General features: G+C 42.7%; 1 protein-coding gene across 2 annotated transcripts in view; it reads right to left on the bottom strand.

Annotated features, from left to right (window-relative positions):
* LOC101918941 (ADP-ribosylation factor-like protein 8B) overlaps positions 1-16,931 on the bottom strand; it is a 29,573-nt gene extending 12,642 nt beyond the window's left edge. Inside the window, exons 1-2 of one of the 2 annotated variants that reach the window (XM_055808910.1) lie at positions 16,462-16,931; positions 11,910-11,990 (exon numbers count right to left, since the gene is read on the bottom strand). In XM_055808910.1, coding sequence (XP_055664885.1) covers positions 11,910-11,990; positions 16,462-16,650 — 270 coding nt within the window. In that variant the 5' untranslated portion in view covers positions 16,651-16,931. The remainder of the gene's footprint in view (positions 1-11,909; positions 11,991-16,461) is intronic. The other variant, XM_055808909.1, reaches the window with a different exon arrangement.

Genomic DNA, 16,931 nt, shown 5'->3' on the forward strand with positions numbered 1-16,931 from the left:
TGTCAGTTTACATTGCTTTTTTCCAGACATGCTGGGTAGAATATTTGTTGTGGACAGAGATGCATACAAGGACACATCTGAATCTCAACGTCAATGCATGGATTCAGTACCTACGATCTCACAGCAGTCAGTGAAGCCTAGAGAGCCATTCTGCGGACTAGATTTAAAGTCTTCTTTAGGATGACAGAATTATGCTTCAGCCTTGACAGTACTGACTAGAGCTCCTCTGACTTATTAAAGGAGCAGACATATAGCTGTTTACATTCAGACATCTTAATTTGCAAGATAAATCCAACACTATAAATACTTGAACACAGAAATGTATCTTTCTGCTTGGAAGTATTCAGAAAGTATGAGCCATAAATCTAACCTGAACAAACAGGTGAGGAAATTCTAAACACGGAAGAGCATTTGGGCAGAGTAAGGTAGCACCAGCAACGCCCAACACCATGTTGTACACAGACAAGTCCACATATACTGTGACCAATGAGCTCATCCACACACAGCAAGCTGTCATATAGCCAACCCAACACGTAATGACAGTGAGCGACTGGAAAGCAGGGGATTAATTTCCCTCAACTTCAGCCACCCAAAACCCAGGCATCTAATCCAAGTGATCAAAATTTCTCTGCGGCTACTGAACAGCTCAGAGGGCACCGACAGCAGGAAATGATTGCATCTGCCTAACGCACCTTGCCTGCCAGGTGAACCATTCTTCCAAAGCCAATGCTCTCCACTAAGTTCAGACAACTGGCTCAAGCTGGCTTCCTCCTTTTCACCTGGCGAAGCTCAGGGGAGACAAATCCTAAATAGTCCCTATTCTAGACTGGAATCTTCAACCAGTAATGTTCAGCTAATAAATGGGAAGAATAAAAAGAGTTAAATCAAGTAACATTAAAATTTTTAATAAATCGCCCTGTGGATACAAAACTATAGAGCCTTACTTGTAGTACCAGCCATGTAACCTATTATGGAAGTTAGAAATACCTTACTACCTTAGAGTACCTACTACCTATCTATTATAGTATACTTAGGAAATGCCTTTACAGTTGCTTTTAAAGCTGAAAAAAAATATGCCACATGGCTACATTTTCTGCAGGCAATACTTCTCAGAACACTATGTTCTTTGAAACCAATCTTGGTCTTTAAAGAACCCTGTTGTCACACCTCACTGGTGATGAAGTCCAACTTTTAAACATTTTTTTGCAACTATGTATTTTATTTTAGTCACGTCAGACAGAAAAAATGCTATATGCATGCTTCACAGTTTATAATTTCACCACAGCACTTTCACTGAAGAACTGGAAATGGACTTAGGCTTGCAACACAAAATGGCCGAGTATTTTCAACTCCTGAAAAGAAGTACTGAGGCATTTTAATGGCAGGGGTATTTCTCAATGATCAGGATATATTTGCCATTTTATCAGAGACACAAGGTACAATGCTGAAATGATCAACAGGTGGATTTTAAATAGGACACAAAACCAAAGTTTCAGAAACCTTTTTCTGAAGCTCTTGCTGCTTACATCCACATTGTGTTCTAAGGCAGTAGAGTACCAGGGTACCCACCTTTAGAGATAAAGACTGTAATCTTCTCAATCAAGATGTAACACACCTCTGAATAGGAGTCAATCCATCCTAGCCTCAATACGGTGTCCTCCCCGAAGTAGAAAGCCCTGATTCTGCGTGACCACGTGCAATACTTTGTACTCTCTTTTCAGTCTCTAGACATCAAAATCCAAGAAATTATGGTGAAAGCTGGCATATAGCTGTAGATAGAACTTGCATTTGGAAGACTGAGGACAAGGAGACCAGAGGCAAGGACACTGACAGCTCAAAACAGCTGATCAGTAACTACTGTAGTGATTATTAATTCTGCTTGTCCTTGAAGAACATATAACCACGAAAGCAAAAATTAGTATTTGCTCAATAGCAGAGAAAAGCTAGGAGGATGTACAAGTGTGTATGCTGGGAAAAGGTAATCTAATATTGGTAGATTAGACGAAGAGAAGGACATTCTCCCATGACAGATTTAACCCCATAGAGCTGCTCCCTGGCTTGTGTGTCCTCCTTGCCCTCTACCTCTCAAGTCTGAGCAATCCTGACAGACTCCCAGCATTTATCAGTGAGGCAAAGCTGCTGAGGACAGAGCTAAACAGGGGCAGCATTTATGATTCCCAGGTGTCCCAACAAGATGTTGGAAGAGAACATACATTTATATAAGCTGCAGATAAGCTGCACTTCAAGCCTGGAGTGGATAAAAAGAGCAGAATCCTGAAGTATCCAGACCACCTAGATGGATGGTCTGAAATAAGGCAGCTGAAATGTTCAGAATGCCACATCAGGACAGAGGGAACCAAATGCACTAGCACAAAATGGATAATAATCAGGCACAGATGCAAGACAAAAGTTTGAGCAGTTCACAAAGTAAGTATGTTTCAACAGTGTTGCACATCTTAAATCAGCATATGCTAGCAGAAGCATCTTACGTACAATTTTGGAAGTACGTAGTGCCCTGTTCTCAGTGTCAGAGAGGCTCCTATATTGGTTTTGAGTATCGGTCTATAGAACAGACACAGACAAACTGGAAAAAATCCAGATGAGAAAAGAAAGGGTGAGAAGCGATTTTGAAAATATGACCTATAAAGAGGGGAGGGGCGAGCAAAACCATAACATTTCCCAGGAAATGGCTGCCAGATACAGAAAAGAAAAAAGCAGCTCAATTAGTGAAAACAGCAACTCATGTCAGGTATTAGGAAAAAGCTTTCTAACACTTGAAGTGAAAGAATATTGTACCAAACAAGGGATATTGTAGAACCTTCTTCACTGAAGAACAAATTTTAAGAAAACATTACCTAAGATATGTGGGTAAATATCTGATTCACCTCAAAGCAAAAGTTTGGTTTAGATGATTTCCTTGAGATCAACTCTTGGCCCTCATTTTTAGGAGTCCTAACAGTTACTCTGAATCCCTGGTGAGACATTCGACACTGCCTGTTCTGACTCAGGACACTGGCTTCTGGCCCCATGTGTTTGTCCCAACCACTGTAGACGTTCCTACCTAATGTATGGTCCTGTCTCACACTGCAGCATGCATCTCCCAGCACAGATGCATGTGCATGTGCTTCTCTTCCCAAACTATCAGACAGGAGAGTGCTTTCATACTTTCCCTTCTTACTTGATCACTGAGTAGTTCTGAGTATGCTCCATACTTCTCTGAGACATTCTCTACCCCTCATTTAAGCCCTTTTCACAGAATCACAGAACCACTGAGGCTACGAGGGGCCTTTGGAGATTGTAGTCCAGCTCACCCTGGTCAAAGCAGAGTCACATAGAGCAGACTGCTCCAAGGATAAAGACTCCAGAACCTGCCTGGTCAACCTGTTCAAATGTTCGATCACACTATGTGCCTTGCCCCTTGTCCTGTCACTGGGCACCACTAAGAAAAATCTGGCTACATCTTCAGGCTGTATTGATGACATCTCCCAGAGTTTTCTCTTCTCTAGGCTAAACAGTATCTCAAGTATCTCAGCATCTCCTCATATGAGAGATGCTCCAGTCCCTTAATCATCTTCATGGCCCTTCACTGGACTCCCCAGTAGCTCCACACCCCTCTTGTACTGGGGAGCCCAGAACTGGACACAGTACTCCATGTATGGCCCTACCAGTGCTGACTAAAAGGGAGGGGTCACTTCACTTGACCTACTGTCAAAGCTCTTCCAAATGCAGTCCAGGATGCTGTTGGTCTCTTGGCTGCAAAGGTACACTGCTCACCAATGGTGAACTTGGTGTCCACCAGGACCCCCAGGTCCCTTTCTGCAAAGCTGCTTTCCAGCCAGTCAGCCTGCAGTGGTACCTGGGGTTGATCCCTCCCAGGTGCAAGACTTTCTACCTTCCTTTCCTTAACTTCATAAGGGTCCTGTCAGCCCATTTCTCCAGCTTGTTGAGGTCCCTCTGGATAACAGAATAATAAATCCTTTAGGTTGGAAAAGACCTTTGAGACCATCAAGTCTAACCATTAACGCAGAGCTGCCAGGTCCATTACTAAACCTGAACACCACATCTACGTGCCTTTTAGACACCTCCAGGGATGGTGATTCCACCACCTCCCTGGGCAGCCTCTTTCAATGCTTGACCACCCCCTTGGTGAAGAAATTTTTCTAATATCCAATCTAAACCTCCCCTGGTGTAACTTGAGACCACTTGAGGATGGCAGCACAACCCTCTTCTCTATCCGCCACTCCTCCAAGTCTTGTATTGTCAGCGAACTTACTAAGGGTGTATCCTGTCCCATCATCCAGGTCACTAATGAGGACACTAAACAATCCCTGGGGTGTATCACTAGTAACTGGACTTCCTGCTGTGGGCCACAGCCCTTTTGAATCCAGCAGTACAGCTTTTCCTTACACACAACTATCATAAATAACTAGGGTATCCTACAAAAACTCTTTATAGGAATAAACACTTGACTTGAAATCAGCCCAGATACAACACGGTCTTTTCAGCTATATGGAATAGCCAGTATTTTTTTTTTTTTTTTGCTGAATTTTTTGCTGAAACACTGCTGGAGCTATACAGGCAGTACACAGGAAGGCTTGTATTACTGCATGACACGTGACATGATGACGTGATAGATACGGTGGTTTTTACATGCAGGTGAACAGGAGGATGAAGCATTACAAAGCAGGAGGATTCTGTTTCTACAAGAATGTTTGGAGACTTGGAAACTCTACTATCCGGAGAAGGGAGGCGCGCTGCAACCAAGGAAGCTAGAAAAAGAACGCACAGAGCTGGGATCCTCCTCCTCCCTCTCTGCCACATCAGAACAAACAGCAAAGAAGCTTGGCTTCCCCCTCCAGCATACTGGCCCGTGCTGGCCCGGGCTGCAGCTTCCGTGGAAGGACGCTGGCATCTAGCGGTGACAGCTGGGGTGGCCGCAGCGCGACCCCCGCAGCTCCAGTCCCCGAGCAGCTAGCAGCTCACCGCTCCCTCCCGGCTGCAAAACCCAGGGCGGGCACACACTGGGCTGCCGGTCCTACTTTAAGGAAACAAATTGCAAGGGCAAGGAAAACGAACCTGCTGCATTGCCTGTGCATATGCAGGTCCTGTGTTGCTCTATTTCTTTTTCATACCTGAGACTATTCTAAGACCATCACTGCAAGAATCAAAGGTTGAGTAGCTGGAGTTTCTTAACTTCAATCACTTAACAGTTCACAACGCGTGTCTTCTGAGGCTTTCAAAATCTGGTTTGTCAAAAAAATTTTTTTAGCTACGGTCTACCCTATTGAACAGTAAGTCTCACTAAAGCAAAAGGCTACTAATGCTGCACTGATCCAAACATAAAAAAACCCATCAAAATCAAATTACTCAGCAAACAACAAAACTTGCTTGTAAGTAAAACCCCAAATTAATTCTTCAGCCATAGATTTTTTTGTCAGAAAAAAGTGACAGCCATCAGTTTTGTTATGAACTTCATCAAAATAGTTTCAACAGATCCCTTAGTACATTAGGCATTTTGATGCTGAAAATCATATTGTAATTTAATACCTCAACCACAACCTCAAAATCCATGAAGCTTTCTGCTTAAATTTCAAATACTGTGTGTTAAAATCTTCTCTTGCCTCCTCTTTTTTGGGGGAAATAAATTAATATTTATTATTTAATATATATTAATTATATAATATATAAAATATATAATTTATATAAATAAATTAAAATAATAAAAAATAAATAGACTGAGAAGCCAAAATTTGACAATTCATAGTTAAAGCCGAAATCATGCTCAACTTCAATTAAAGAGCTCATGAAAATGGCATCTTCCTACAAAATGTTTTGGCTTGCATAAGTCAGTATTTTTCTTTCAGTGCGGTTTGGATAAATACTCATACACACAAGCACGCCAGCGACCATAATTTTACACACTAGGATTAGAAAGTAAACATGAGAATAACTCTACTGGCTTCTGGAAATGACTGCCAAAGCTGGAGGAAAATAAAGCAGTCCGCGGGCTCCTTAGTTCTTGTTGCCTTCCGGAACTGGTAGCAAAAAACCCAGCAGTGATACTGCACTAGCATAGTACTTCCTTCTTAGTGGCCCACCCCAAAACACGGCAAAAACTAGATAAAGATTAGTATCATCTACTTGTTGGTGTTGCAACTTACTTTGCCTAAGGTCATCAGTCTTACACTTCTGGAATGCCATTTTGTCACTTGATGACTTTTTGATCCAGGTGGTTTCTCAACCTCACTCGCACAGTAAATTTAATTGATTCCGTTTTGCAGTGTCCCCTGAGACCTTTGAAAAGGTCAGACGCAAGACCTATCTGGTTACCATGAAGATCATTCCTGCTATGTTTGAAGGACTTCAGAGGTTTTGTAAAGTAACACTTTATCCAGGAATTTTAATAATAACTGACAGTTGGATATCATAGTATTTCTATGAGAAAGCTAACCTGCTTTGTTGGGATAAGAAGGTTAAAGAAAATTTCACTCTGAATCCTAGTTGACTGGGCTGCAAATAACTCAAAGTATTCTAACAAAAGGCATCCCCCTGCCCCTTCTTCAGTCATCAACTTATCAACAAATGATGTCATTCTTCTAACGGTAAAATAATTTTGGAAACTTTATCTAGCAATTAGGCTGTAAGATTTTAACAGCTTACCTAGATATAGGAATAGCAGCATACAAGTACTTTGTGTTTACAAGACCTAAAAGTATTGACAGGCTTTTAAGGAAATAAGCATTGACGCACAAGAGCCACATTCCCCTACACCTCCTGCTTTCCCTGTATGCTGTTGTAGCGGCAAGACCATAAGAACTAGTTAAGCTAAATTATTTTCCTGTGCAGACAGGCTTCCAAACCAAGTATCATTTTTGAAACTAATAAACATAATAATGTTAGTATTGTTAATGGTTAAAGGATACTTAACAACTCTATTATAAACAACTATATTTAACACAACTTTTGAGATCGAAGTGTAAAACAAGGCACAGTTCTACAGAAACCCATGCACCTCCTCCCTACATGAACTTGAGCTTGGAGTATCATCGGTGCACACAACTGCAGTACAAACTCACTAGTCACTTCCTTCACATACTTGAACTATCCTGGCTCAAAAATACTTTATTTTGAAGACTGTCTACTTAGTACATGACCTTTATTTGTCATTTATTTATGAGCCATCAGCAGCTTTCTCATTTTCTTCCACAAAAAAAAGTCTGACAATTCAGTAGCAGCATCACTACAGCACTCCAACTATCCTTATGTTTTCTCTACATAAACTCTAAATCATGGTCTTATTGTTTCTATGCAAAAGAATGAAAACAAGGGAACTTAAGAGAAACTCCTATTCCTGTGGATTATTTATGAACTATGGTTGAATGCGGTAACTTTTTATTGACTGTGGCATTTATGCACTTCCTTGATCAGTGGTAAACCAAGGCAGTTGTGATGAAAAGTGTATGAAACTGATTTTAGGAATATTTAAAATAGAATCATCTCCTGGATGAATTAGGAAACATTGCTAAAGCTCAAGTGGAAGGTACTGCTTCAGTACAAATGTACTCTTCTGAAAGAGAAGGGAAGGCTCAGGCAGGAGAACAAAGAACGTCTGCGTGCCTGAAAGAACAATAAGAAAAAATACTTCTTTGAATAAAACTTAAAAGACAGTTTGACTACTTAAACTGAAATAAACAGCTTTTGCTTCCGAGTCTGCATTTGCTGCTTCCTATCACAATGCTGATCACAATTCTGTCACTGGTCTGGCTCTCCTACACACCTGCCATTGATGTATAAGAGGTCAAGAAAGCATTAGATGGCCTTAGGATATATTTGCACTTGTAGGGCAGTATCTGATATTCTTGTTGTAAACACATTAGTTTGATTTGCTGTCATAGCTCGTGTACATGTTAATTTGTGCATAATGAACAGAATCTTGGGGGAGAAAAATCTATACAATTAGCACATCAATCAGACTGTTCTCATATAAATTTCCATTGACTTCTCCATAAATTCTCCTTCATAACCAATATGAATCATGAATTAATCATAAGGACTGTAAAACTTAACACCATCCAAAGTTCATAAATCCTAACAATATAGCACTAAACATTGATTATTTTTTTTAAATATCATCACTGATCCCTCTGAATCCACATGCAGTCTATGTGTGCGTACTGGGACATACTCTGGCAGCCCTCTAGCAACAGGCAGTGTTAGTTGTGCTTAAAAGCTTGCAGCTACCAGAGTGGAAGGATGAAGGAAAACTTCTGTTTTTCTCACCAAATGGAGATACTGCTTTCTTCCTGTCCAAATTCTGTACCCCAAATATGGTGGTTTGCAGCTAAGTCAATCTATCTGGGCTGTCCCCAAAACGCAGCATTTTACCCCTGTCGGTACCATGCTTTCCCACACTGTGGGGGCACCAGCAATCACATAGCTGTTTGGGGAAGAACACTTCTTAGGTCATTTGACTGGGGAGAAAAAGTACAGGGGTTTGGTTTGGTTGGCTGTTGGTTTTTTTTTAGAGGTTGCTTCCATCTAGATCAGTGGCCTGATCTGACTACCGTGTGCATTGTGCTCTGGTGCGCACTGGTGCTGACAGAAAATAGGTGTGAGGCTGCAGAGCCAAGCTTAAAGTAGAATGTAAAAATCCCACAGTCACAGCATTCCATAAACCAGCCAGCTACAACAAGGTCTTTTACCATCACATATCAACATACTCTTCATACCCGCCCCTCTGCTGCCTTCTCCTAGTCTCTCCTTATTCTGGGCACACTCACTCTTCTCTCTGCTTCTTCCTCAGCTGCTCTCCCTTCATTGACTTGCAACCACTTAACAGAACCAGCCACAGCTGCACCTTATCTACATCGGCCAACCCACAGCTGTATATGATCAATGATAATTAACCCAGCTTCATTCTTCTACATCACACCATCACTTACTTAAGCTAACTGTAAAAGCTGACCTTTCATCTCTGCCACCCTCACTAGGGTGGCCTGATTCCCTCTTTGGTTTCCCAGAAGTCTAGTTTGCCCCTAGCAAGAGGAACATCATACTGCGGTTTATAAGTGCTACTACGGGCAGAAAGGTAGGTGTATTAAAAGGTTATTTTGTGACTTTTTTTTTTTTTTTTTTTTTTAAAGAGGGGTAGGGGTTTTTTTACCTTTACAAGAAAGATTCTGTTTGGAAAGCAGAATTTCAACCCCAATGAAATAACGTTCAGAAGTTCTGATTCTGATTAAAAAGGGACTCTTTGGGGAGAAGATAACAGTAAGTTGGCACGTTCCTGTTTAGGCTGACGTTCTTTCTATAATGGACCTAAGGTCTTTGCTCAGCAACAAACAGATGGCTGTTGAGGCACATTCAACAGAGGGTTGGGGTTTTTTCTCACTTGTTGACAAACTCACTCCTGGACTAAGGGAGGACATTTATTGCTCCCTCTTTAAGGGACAGAAGAAGTCATTTTCAGGAATGAGGCGTTCAGGGTTTGGCCTTTGTGTATGCAAACAGGTAAGACACAAAGAAACCAAGCAGTAGAAGAGGGGAACATGTTTGATAAGGAGAGGCTAACTGGCATGAGGAGAGTCACAGGGAAACTCCACAGCAAGGGAAAAGAGTAAGCAGTTCTCTGTGAATCAGTATGCCTTCTTGTTATGCAGCATGAATACTGCCCTACTGCAATTAAAGTGGTTGTTCCCATAAATTGAAATTTCCCTTGACCAGCCTTACATGACATGGAGTCATGTACTACCACAAGCAAAGCTGGCCACGCAGAGATGAAACAGCAGAGAGAAGGAAGAGCTTGAATGACCTCATATATACTGAGAATAGAGGTGAACAAGGGCTGAGACTAGAAGTGAAACCTCAACATTGATGAAATTCTGGGTTTTTTCACCAGTTTCAAACATAGCATCCATAAGAACTAACAGAAAGCATCATGAAATAACAGCCTCCATTTACAAGAAGAAGCTGTAGAACTGTCACACAGCAGGATGTGCACCTTGTGCACTACCTCTGTCTCCTGAAAGACCAGGTCAGTTACCTTTTAATCCTTTTGATTCCTGGACCTCCAAAATAAACTGAGCATACAGGGTTGGCTGCAAGAATTAGTGCTGACAGATTTTTGATTCTTGTCACCTACATTTTCCCCAGATAATCCCAGTCATCCCCAGATGATGCAGGCTTATTCATATTGCCATATAAACTCCTCTGTATTTCCAGAGAGCTGTGTAAAGTAATACCAGTCCTGAGTTTTTACTTCAAAATTGCAGTGCTCATCGTGTGACAGTTGGGGGTTTTTTAACTCACAAACACACACACCATCTACACTGAAAAAAAAAAAAAGTTTAGGCTTCTATCAATCATTTACCTTTCAGGAAAGGCATGAATTAAAAATGTTTATATGATGCTACTTTTTTTTTCTTGCTCACCTGCTCCGTGATGAGTGAGGTCAAATTCTCTCCCAAAGTAGACTCCAATCATGTACTTATCATAACAATCATGCACAAAGTCACAGAGTTGAGGTTACCAAGTCAGTAATGATTCCCCTCCACTTTTACTCCATTTGACATTTTACTTCATTTTCTTGTCAATCCTTTTAGTTTTTACTGTGAACCTAGTTTTAAGGTAATTCACCATCATTTATTTTTAGCAATCTGCCAAAATTTCCTGGGAAATTAAAATCAGACCAAATCATGGGTAATGTTAAGAATTTTTATTTTAGCCAAACCCAACATGAATTTCAAAGAGGTATGTGGGAAGGAGGGTTGGGGTGAGGAAAGGAAATAGTTGGGTGACATTAGACTGTCCATTTCAATAGATTTCAAAAGACTGGCTTATTAGGTACTGTAACGTACAAGCAGTTGTAGAGGAATCTATTGATAACTCTGCAGGCTTATAACACAGAAGTAGACACAGAAGTGAAATGTACAGCTAAAGGCTCTACAGCCACTTGACATTTTAAAGAAGTATAGCAAGATACTAAGACCAGAAACAGACAGGCAGTCACAGTATTTATACCACTATGGTCATTTCAGGTTTAGGGGTTTTTAGTTCAGCTGTAGCATCTCCCAGCCAACAGAAGTCAATTATCCCTTTTACCATCCTTTACCTGCTCACTGTTTAGAGAGAATGGGTAGACAATTAACAACTGCTTATATTCACATTACAGGTAATTTCAGAAAATCCTCCCTAGGTTTAGGAGTCGCACCAAACCAGAGGAAAAAAGAGTATCTTTAGAACTGAAGGAGAAAGGAGAGAAAATGAAGCAAAAGAGGGAAAAGTCGAAGGTAAAAATCTGTATTCCCTTTACCCAATTTTAGATAGAAGTTATGAATTCAATCTAGACTAATCAACCAGGGTCCCTTCATAAACAAACAACAAAGAGCACCTTAATGCTACTGAAGTGATTTATCTCTATTTTGATGCCTGTGGCATAAATCACAACCAAACTGGCATCATCTATGTTTTTCTACTGACAACTGACTTTAATATTAGATGTTCTATTTTCATATAGCTAACAATATGCGAGCTAAACTGCACTCACCACACTCTCCAATGAGATACCCAAGTTAGGAGTGAAGTTGCTTCAGATTCACTTAGAGTTGTGAGAAGGAGAAAGAGAGAGAGAGAGAGAGGAGAGACCCCCAGGAGTCAGCTCAGCTCCCTTAATATCTCAGATTTTTATGACCTTTCTAACCCAAAAGAGTGCAACAAAGCTTCTGCCTGGCATGGATATAATTAAATCAAACAGATTAATGTAACAAGAGAAATATATGACTATATGCTATTTAAAACAGATAAATGATCCTATCATCTTGAAAGAGATTTCCTATGCTTTCACATTCCAATCTGAAATCACTTTATCTATTGATTATTCACTCTGTATTAACACAAACATGCACACCTACCTTTATGGTAACGTTTCCTTTTGTTATTTTTCTCATATTGAAGCCTACTGTAGGAATCATATCTTCAGTGAACTGCCCTGACTAGAATACAAGAAAAAAATATATTTATTATAAAATACTTGATACACAGCAGGTAAGTTTCTAGTTTGCAATCTAAAATTTTTATTTTACAACGCTATAAAGTATCACATTAATGTTCCGCAAGAGCACTAGCCAACGCTTCAATTAATGCATTGTCACACCAAGGAAGGCTGTTCATTTCAGACCCTTTAAAATGATCTTTTATTCTCCTCAGCGACAAAGATCACCCTAGAAACCATGAGACTTCAGATAATTCTTCATTGATCCTTCAGTAAACCAGAAAGAAGCACAGTCAAAATACAGATCATACAATGGTTTGGGTTGGAAGGGACCTTTAAGGGTCATATGATAAATCATATCATATGATATATCATATGATAAAATATGATGAAACGGACTGCACCAGGATTTTCCGCTGCAGTGTCTCACTACCATTACTGATGGTTTAACTCCTAATAAACAGTGAAGTACACGTGTAGAGAGTACTACGTGCAGACCCTTTCCTTGCAAGCAGGTGACAGCAGAGGAGTCCTACTGTGAAAGCTAAAAGAACGGCATTAAGGCAGAAAAATACAAGGTACTAACTCAGCGCTCCATAAACACAAAACCAAAGTGCTGCCTCCTCCCGCAGTTCAGATAAATATTTTTAGAAGATAGATGCTTGTTATCGTGCCAATGGGAACCTTACACACACCTACCCACTACAGAAGAAAGCTTTTGAGGAGAAAGGTGAAACTCAGACCTAAGCAGACAACGCTTTATTCATTCTTTCTTTTCAAAATGTATTATTAATAAGGTATTGTGTCTCCTAGGCATGGTGCATTAATATATGCAGATGGTTACTTAACAGTTAGGTCTACAATGGAGGCCCAAGCCCTCACTACAACATGCACAGTAGTCCTGGTTTTCCAGTCATCCAGAAAGGAGAGCAGGACCTCTGGACTTGCCATTAACCTTCCATATATATCTAACTATATTCCCTTTATCCACCTCACCATCCCATATGCCATGGGGTTTTGCTGGAAGAAAATATGGGCATGTGGACAAGGAGGGAAGCAGACATGCTTCCACAGGTCCCTCTCACCTGAGAAGTGGATGATGAGAGCTTCAGGGTGCACTGGAGCCTTCACAGTGCACACACTGCCACCAGCTATCTCCAGCGCTATTGCTGGTCTCTGTATGCTTTCTGCAGCTTTCTTCTTCGCTGTTTATGGCAGAGTAAGAATACACTGTGCCTGTAGTTTGTGTTCACAAACTAAGATAAATTGTTTTTAACTTGGGACTTTAAAAGCCTTTGTATAACCTTTGACAGTTACTTGATCCTCTCACAAGATTTTGGAGTTTGGAATTAGATCCTTCAGGCAAGAAAAAACTTCCCATCAATTACTTGTTCAAACTTACCTATGGGAACCTTCTTGTTAAATTCTCTGCTATACATTTTCCCCATCTTTTGTTTCTGAAAGTCTCTTTTTTTTCTTTTTTTTTTCCCCCTCCTTTTTCCTTGCTTCTGTGACTTGTCAACAGCAGCAGGAAAAAACAGTGAAGACAAATGTACCTGCAATCTCATACAGATACATGTACCCTGCAGTGACAGAAGTTGTTAATTGGATGCAGTAAGACAAAGACAATCAGTAACCATTGCCTGTAGTGGGTACTAGTCTAATTTGTTAAAATATATAGTGCATTTATTTGAGGAGGACAGACATATGAACACATAAACCCTGAGAATGTAGCATCATTATTCAAGCACAGGAAGGCCTGGAAAACCAGCCAGCCGACCCAAAAGACTAAACAAATTCATAGAAAGTCAGGATTCCACTTTTGTCAGCAAATTATACACCATATGTAACATGATAAACTGGAAAACAAAAATAAATAAAAAAAACCATCATAACTGCTCTTGTATTAAGGACAGAATGCAAAGAATTAGTGCCCCCTTTACTGGGCTTTAGACTTTTCCTCTAAAAATTTCCATTCTGGTTGAATGGAACCAGCTACAAAGGAAGTATTATGTTTACAGTTCCTCGCTTTCCCACACAATAAAGAAAAGAAAGTAGTATGTTGAATCTTGTGCTCACATTAGTCCAAAAGCGCTCTGATTACTCTGTTTTGTTTCAAGCGCTGTAAGCACCATACAGTAAAAAATCTGTTCCATTTTGCTTGCTAAGGAAGTTTTACATGACAAATTGCCTACTTTTGTGAATATTCAAGACACACAAACTAGTGCATTGTCATATGTCGGTAAAAAAGATTACATCCTGACACAGATGAAAATAACTGATGCTAGGAAGCTGGTAATGCCTTCTTTAAGTGTTGCTGAATATTGAACTGACAATAAATACTGTCATTACCCCCTACTGTATTAACAACCATGGGCCAGATTCTACTCCGTTACATCTGTGCACATCTATAGTAAAAGGCAGTGAAGCTATTCAAGATTTCCACTGGTAACAGAGGACTAAATACGGCTCAAACTCTTCAGGGAAGACACTGCCTCAAAGTGTGTTTATTCAGTGTCAGCATGACAGAATCTCTAAATACTACTGCAAAGTAGAAAAACCAGTAATTTACTAGTGCTTGTTTTTATGATCCATTGCAGTTTGCATTTTAAGTAGAGACTATTTCACACCCAAGCCACACACATACAAATGGACACAGAGTTGCCAATCTATTTGCCATCCTCCTATCACCTGTATTCAAGAGTAAGCTATTATCCACTGTCTTTTCCTGAACTGTTTACTTCTAAATTCTCCAACCACTCCTCTTTGGCGATTACCATGGTGTATCATCTCCAGGCTACGAGATCCAAAAGCTATAAAACCAGCTATTTGTGACAAGTCAGAAAACATGGATGCCTTGTAGCATATTTTCAAGCAATACATGCGCTGGCAAAATCAGACCTGCGGAGACAGCAGTGCTCTGGTATTCAAGATATTAGCATGAGAGACACAAGTACATATGATGCCATTCCACTGGTGGCATAGTATTAGTGAGTGGACAGTTACATGGAATCTAACACCTCACACTATTGTTACTGAGGTCTCTGAATTGCTGTGGTGTTCTTTGCTCCATTTATGAAATAAATGCAAGAAGCAATATAATTCATCATGCCTTTACCCCCTTCCTCAGCAATGCCTGCCCTTGGGAAATTAACAGTTCCAACGGGCATGAGGAGTGCTGAGGCCCTTGTTACCAATACCGTCCAAGTGCCTAATGAAGTAAAACACCACTTCCAGATATTTTATATATGTTTATTGATCGCTGATGTCCCCCAAAACGTACTTTCATTGTGTACTTCCCCTACCCCGTCCTTTTTCTCCTGCTCTCTCCCCACTTCTTCACTCACTAATTCACAACCTCCTATTTTTCTCCCTTAATCCATAATTGTATATGAAAGCAAGTAAGAAATACCATATACTCACACCATCATTGCCTCAACCTCTTTGACTTTAGGCCATACACCTCCCAGTCTGGTTATGATTCATGATCGAGTAACTTTTCAGGATAAGGACCAAAGACCACCTGGAAACCTTTATCGTGTGGCAGGCGAGGCTGCAATACATCTCACAACAGAGATCACCTTGCAGAAAAGGGTATGCACTAAGCTTCATGATTAGTGGTAACCGTATTTAAGATACGTATTTGTTTCCATCTTCCAATGGAAAGTGAATCTTCAGGACGGACCCAAATGCATATGGCCAGAGACTACCGCAACGATGAGGAACGTATTTCAGCATGGCGACAAAATGGAAAACGTCACGGTAGGTGTCAGTGTCCGTGTCTGAGAGGTATGAGGCTGCAAGGCCATCACCACAGCACGAAGGGAACATCAACTCAACGTCAGACTTGAACGCTGAGAGCTATCAAGGCATCATGGGAGGCCATTAATACTGATGCAACCGATGGGAGGGGAGAATTCAGTGGCAGGGGACTCGGGGCTTTGCAGGACGCACAATATATTTTGAGTTATCCTGGGATACGCTGGCCGTGAAACGCCAACTCTGAACCACGGGCCAGCATCCGTGCCCGGGAACCTGCTTTCAGGTGGGTATGCTTTGCAGTCGGACCCAGAGGACATCACCTTCCTCCCTCTCAGAACCATCTCACACCCGTCTGGCCCTGCTGTGAAATTCTCGAGGTTGCAAAAGGTGCAAGCCCTGCCTCTCGCCCGCCGCCCCCTCCCTCCCTCCCTCCCTCCCTCCCTCCCTCCGCAGCGCCCCGCCGGGACCCCACGCCAGGCGGCGGCTGGGCCGCGGGCGCAGAGCCCGCACCTGTTGCCGGGGGAAGCGAGGCGCAGCGCCCGGCTGGGGGCCGCGGCCCCGTCCCGCCACGCCAGGCCGCCGGGCCACCGCCCCCGCCTCACCGCCGGCCGCCGGCCCCCTCCGGCGGGCCGCCGCCCCGAGCGCCCCCCGCCCCTCCACCGCCCTGCCCCTGCGCCTGGCCGGCGGGCGGCCGGGCCGCGGCTGCGTACCGCCAGCACGGTGAGCAGCGTGGTCTTGCCCGAGTACTGCAGCCCCACCAGGGTGAGCTCCATCTCCTCCTTCCAGAACAGCGAGCGCAGCCAGTCCAGCAGCCGCGCCACCAGCGCCAGCATCCCGGCCAGCGCCCCCGACCTGCGGCAGGCGCCCAGCCCCAGCGGCACTGCCACGCTGCTGGGCATGGGAGCGCGGGGCGAGGCGAGGCGAGGCGGCGGCGGGGCGCGGGACGGGGCCGGGGGTCGGCGGCGGCGAGGGGAGCCGAGCGCCAGGCAGGGCCCTCACGTGATGGCGCCGCCGCCGCCGCCACCGCCCTTCTCCGGCGGCCACTTGCTGCAGACAGGGGAGGGGTTTGGGTCGGCTTGGCCCGGCCGCGGGCGGGGGAGCGGCGGGGCGCCCCGTGGGGGGGCCGGGCGGGCGGGAGCGAGGGCCGGGCGCTGGCCGGGGCGGGCGGGGAGGCGTCCGT

Source organism: Falco peregrinus, chromosome 6 (genome assembly GCF_023634155.1).
Source record: "Falco peregrinus isolate bFalPer1 chromosome 6, bFalPer1.pri, whole genome shotgun sequence".
Taxonomy (NCBI): domain Eukaryota; kingdom Metazoa; phylum Chordata; class Aves; order Falconiformes; family Falconidae; genus Falco; species Falco peregrinus.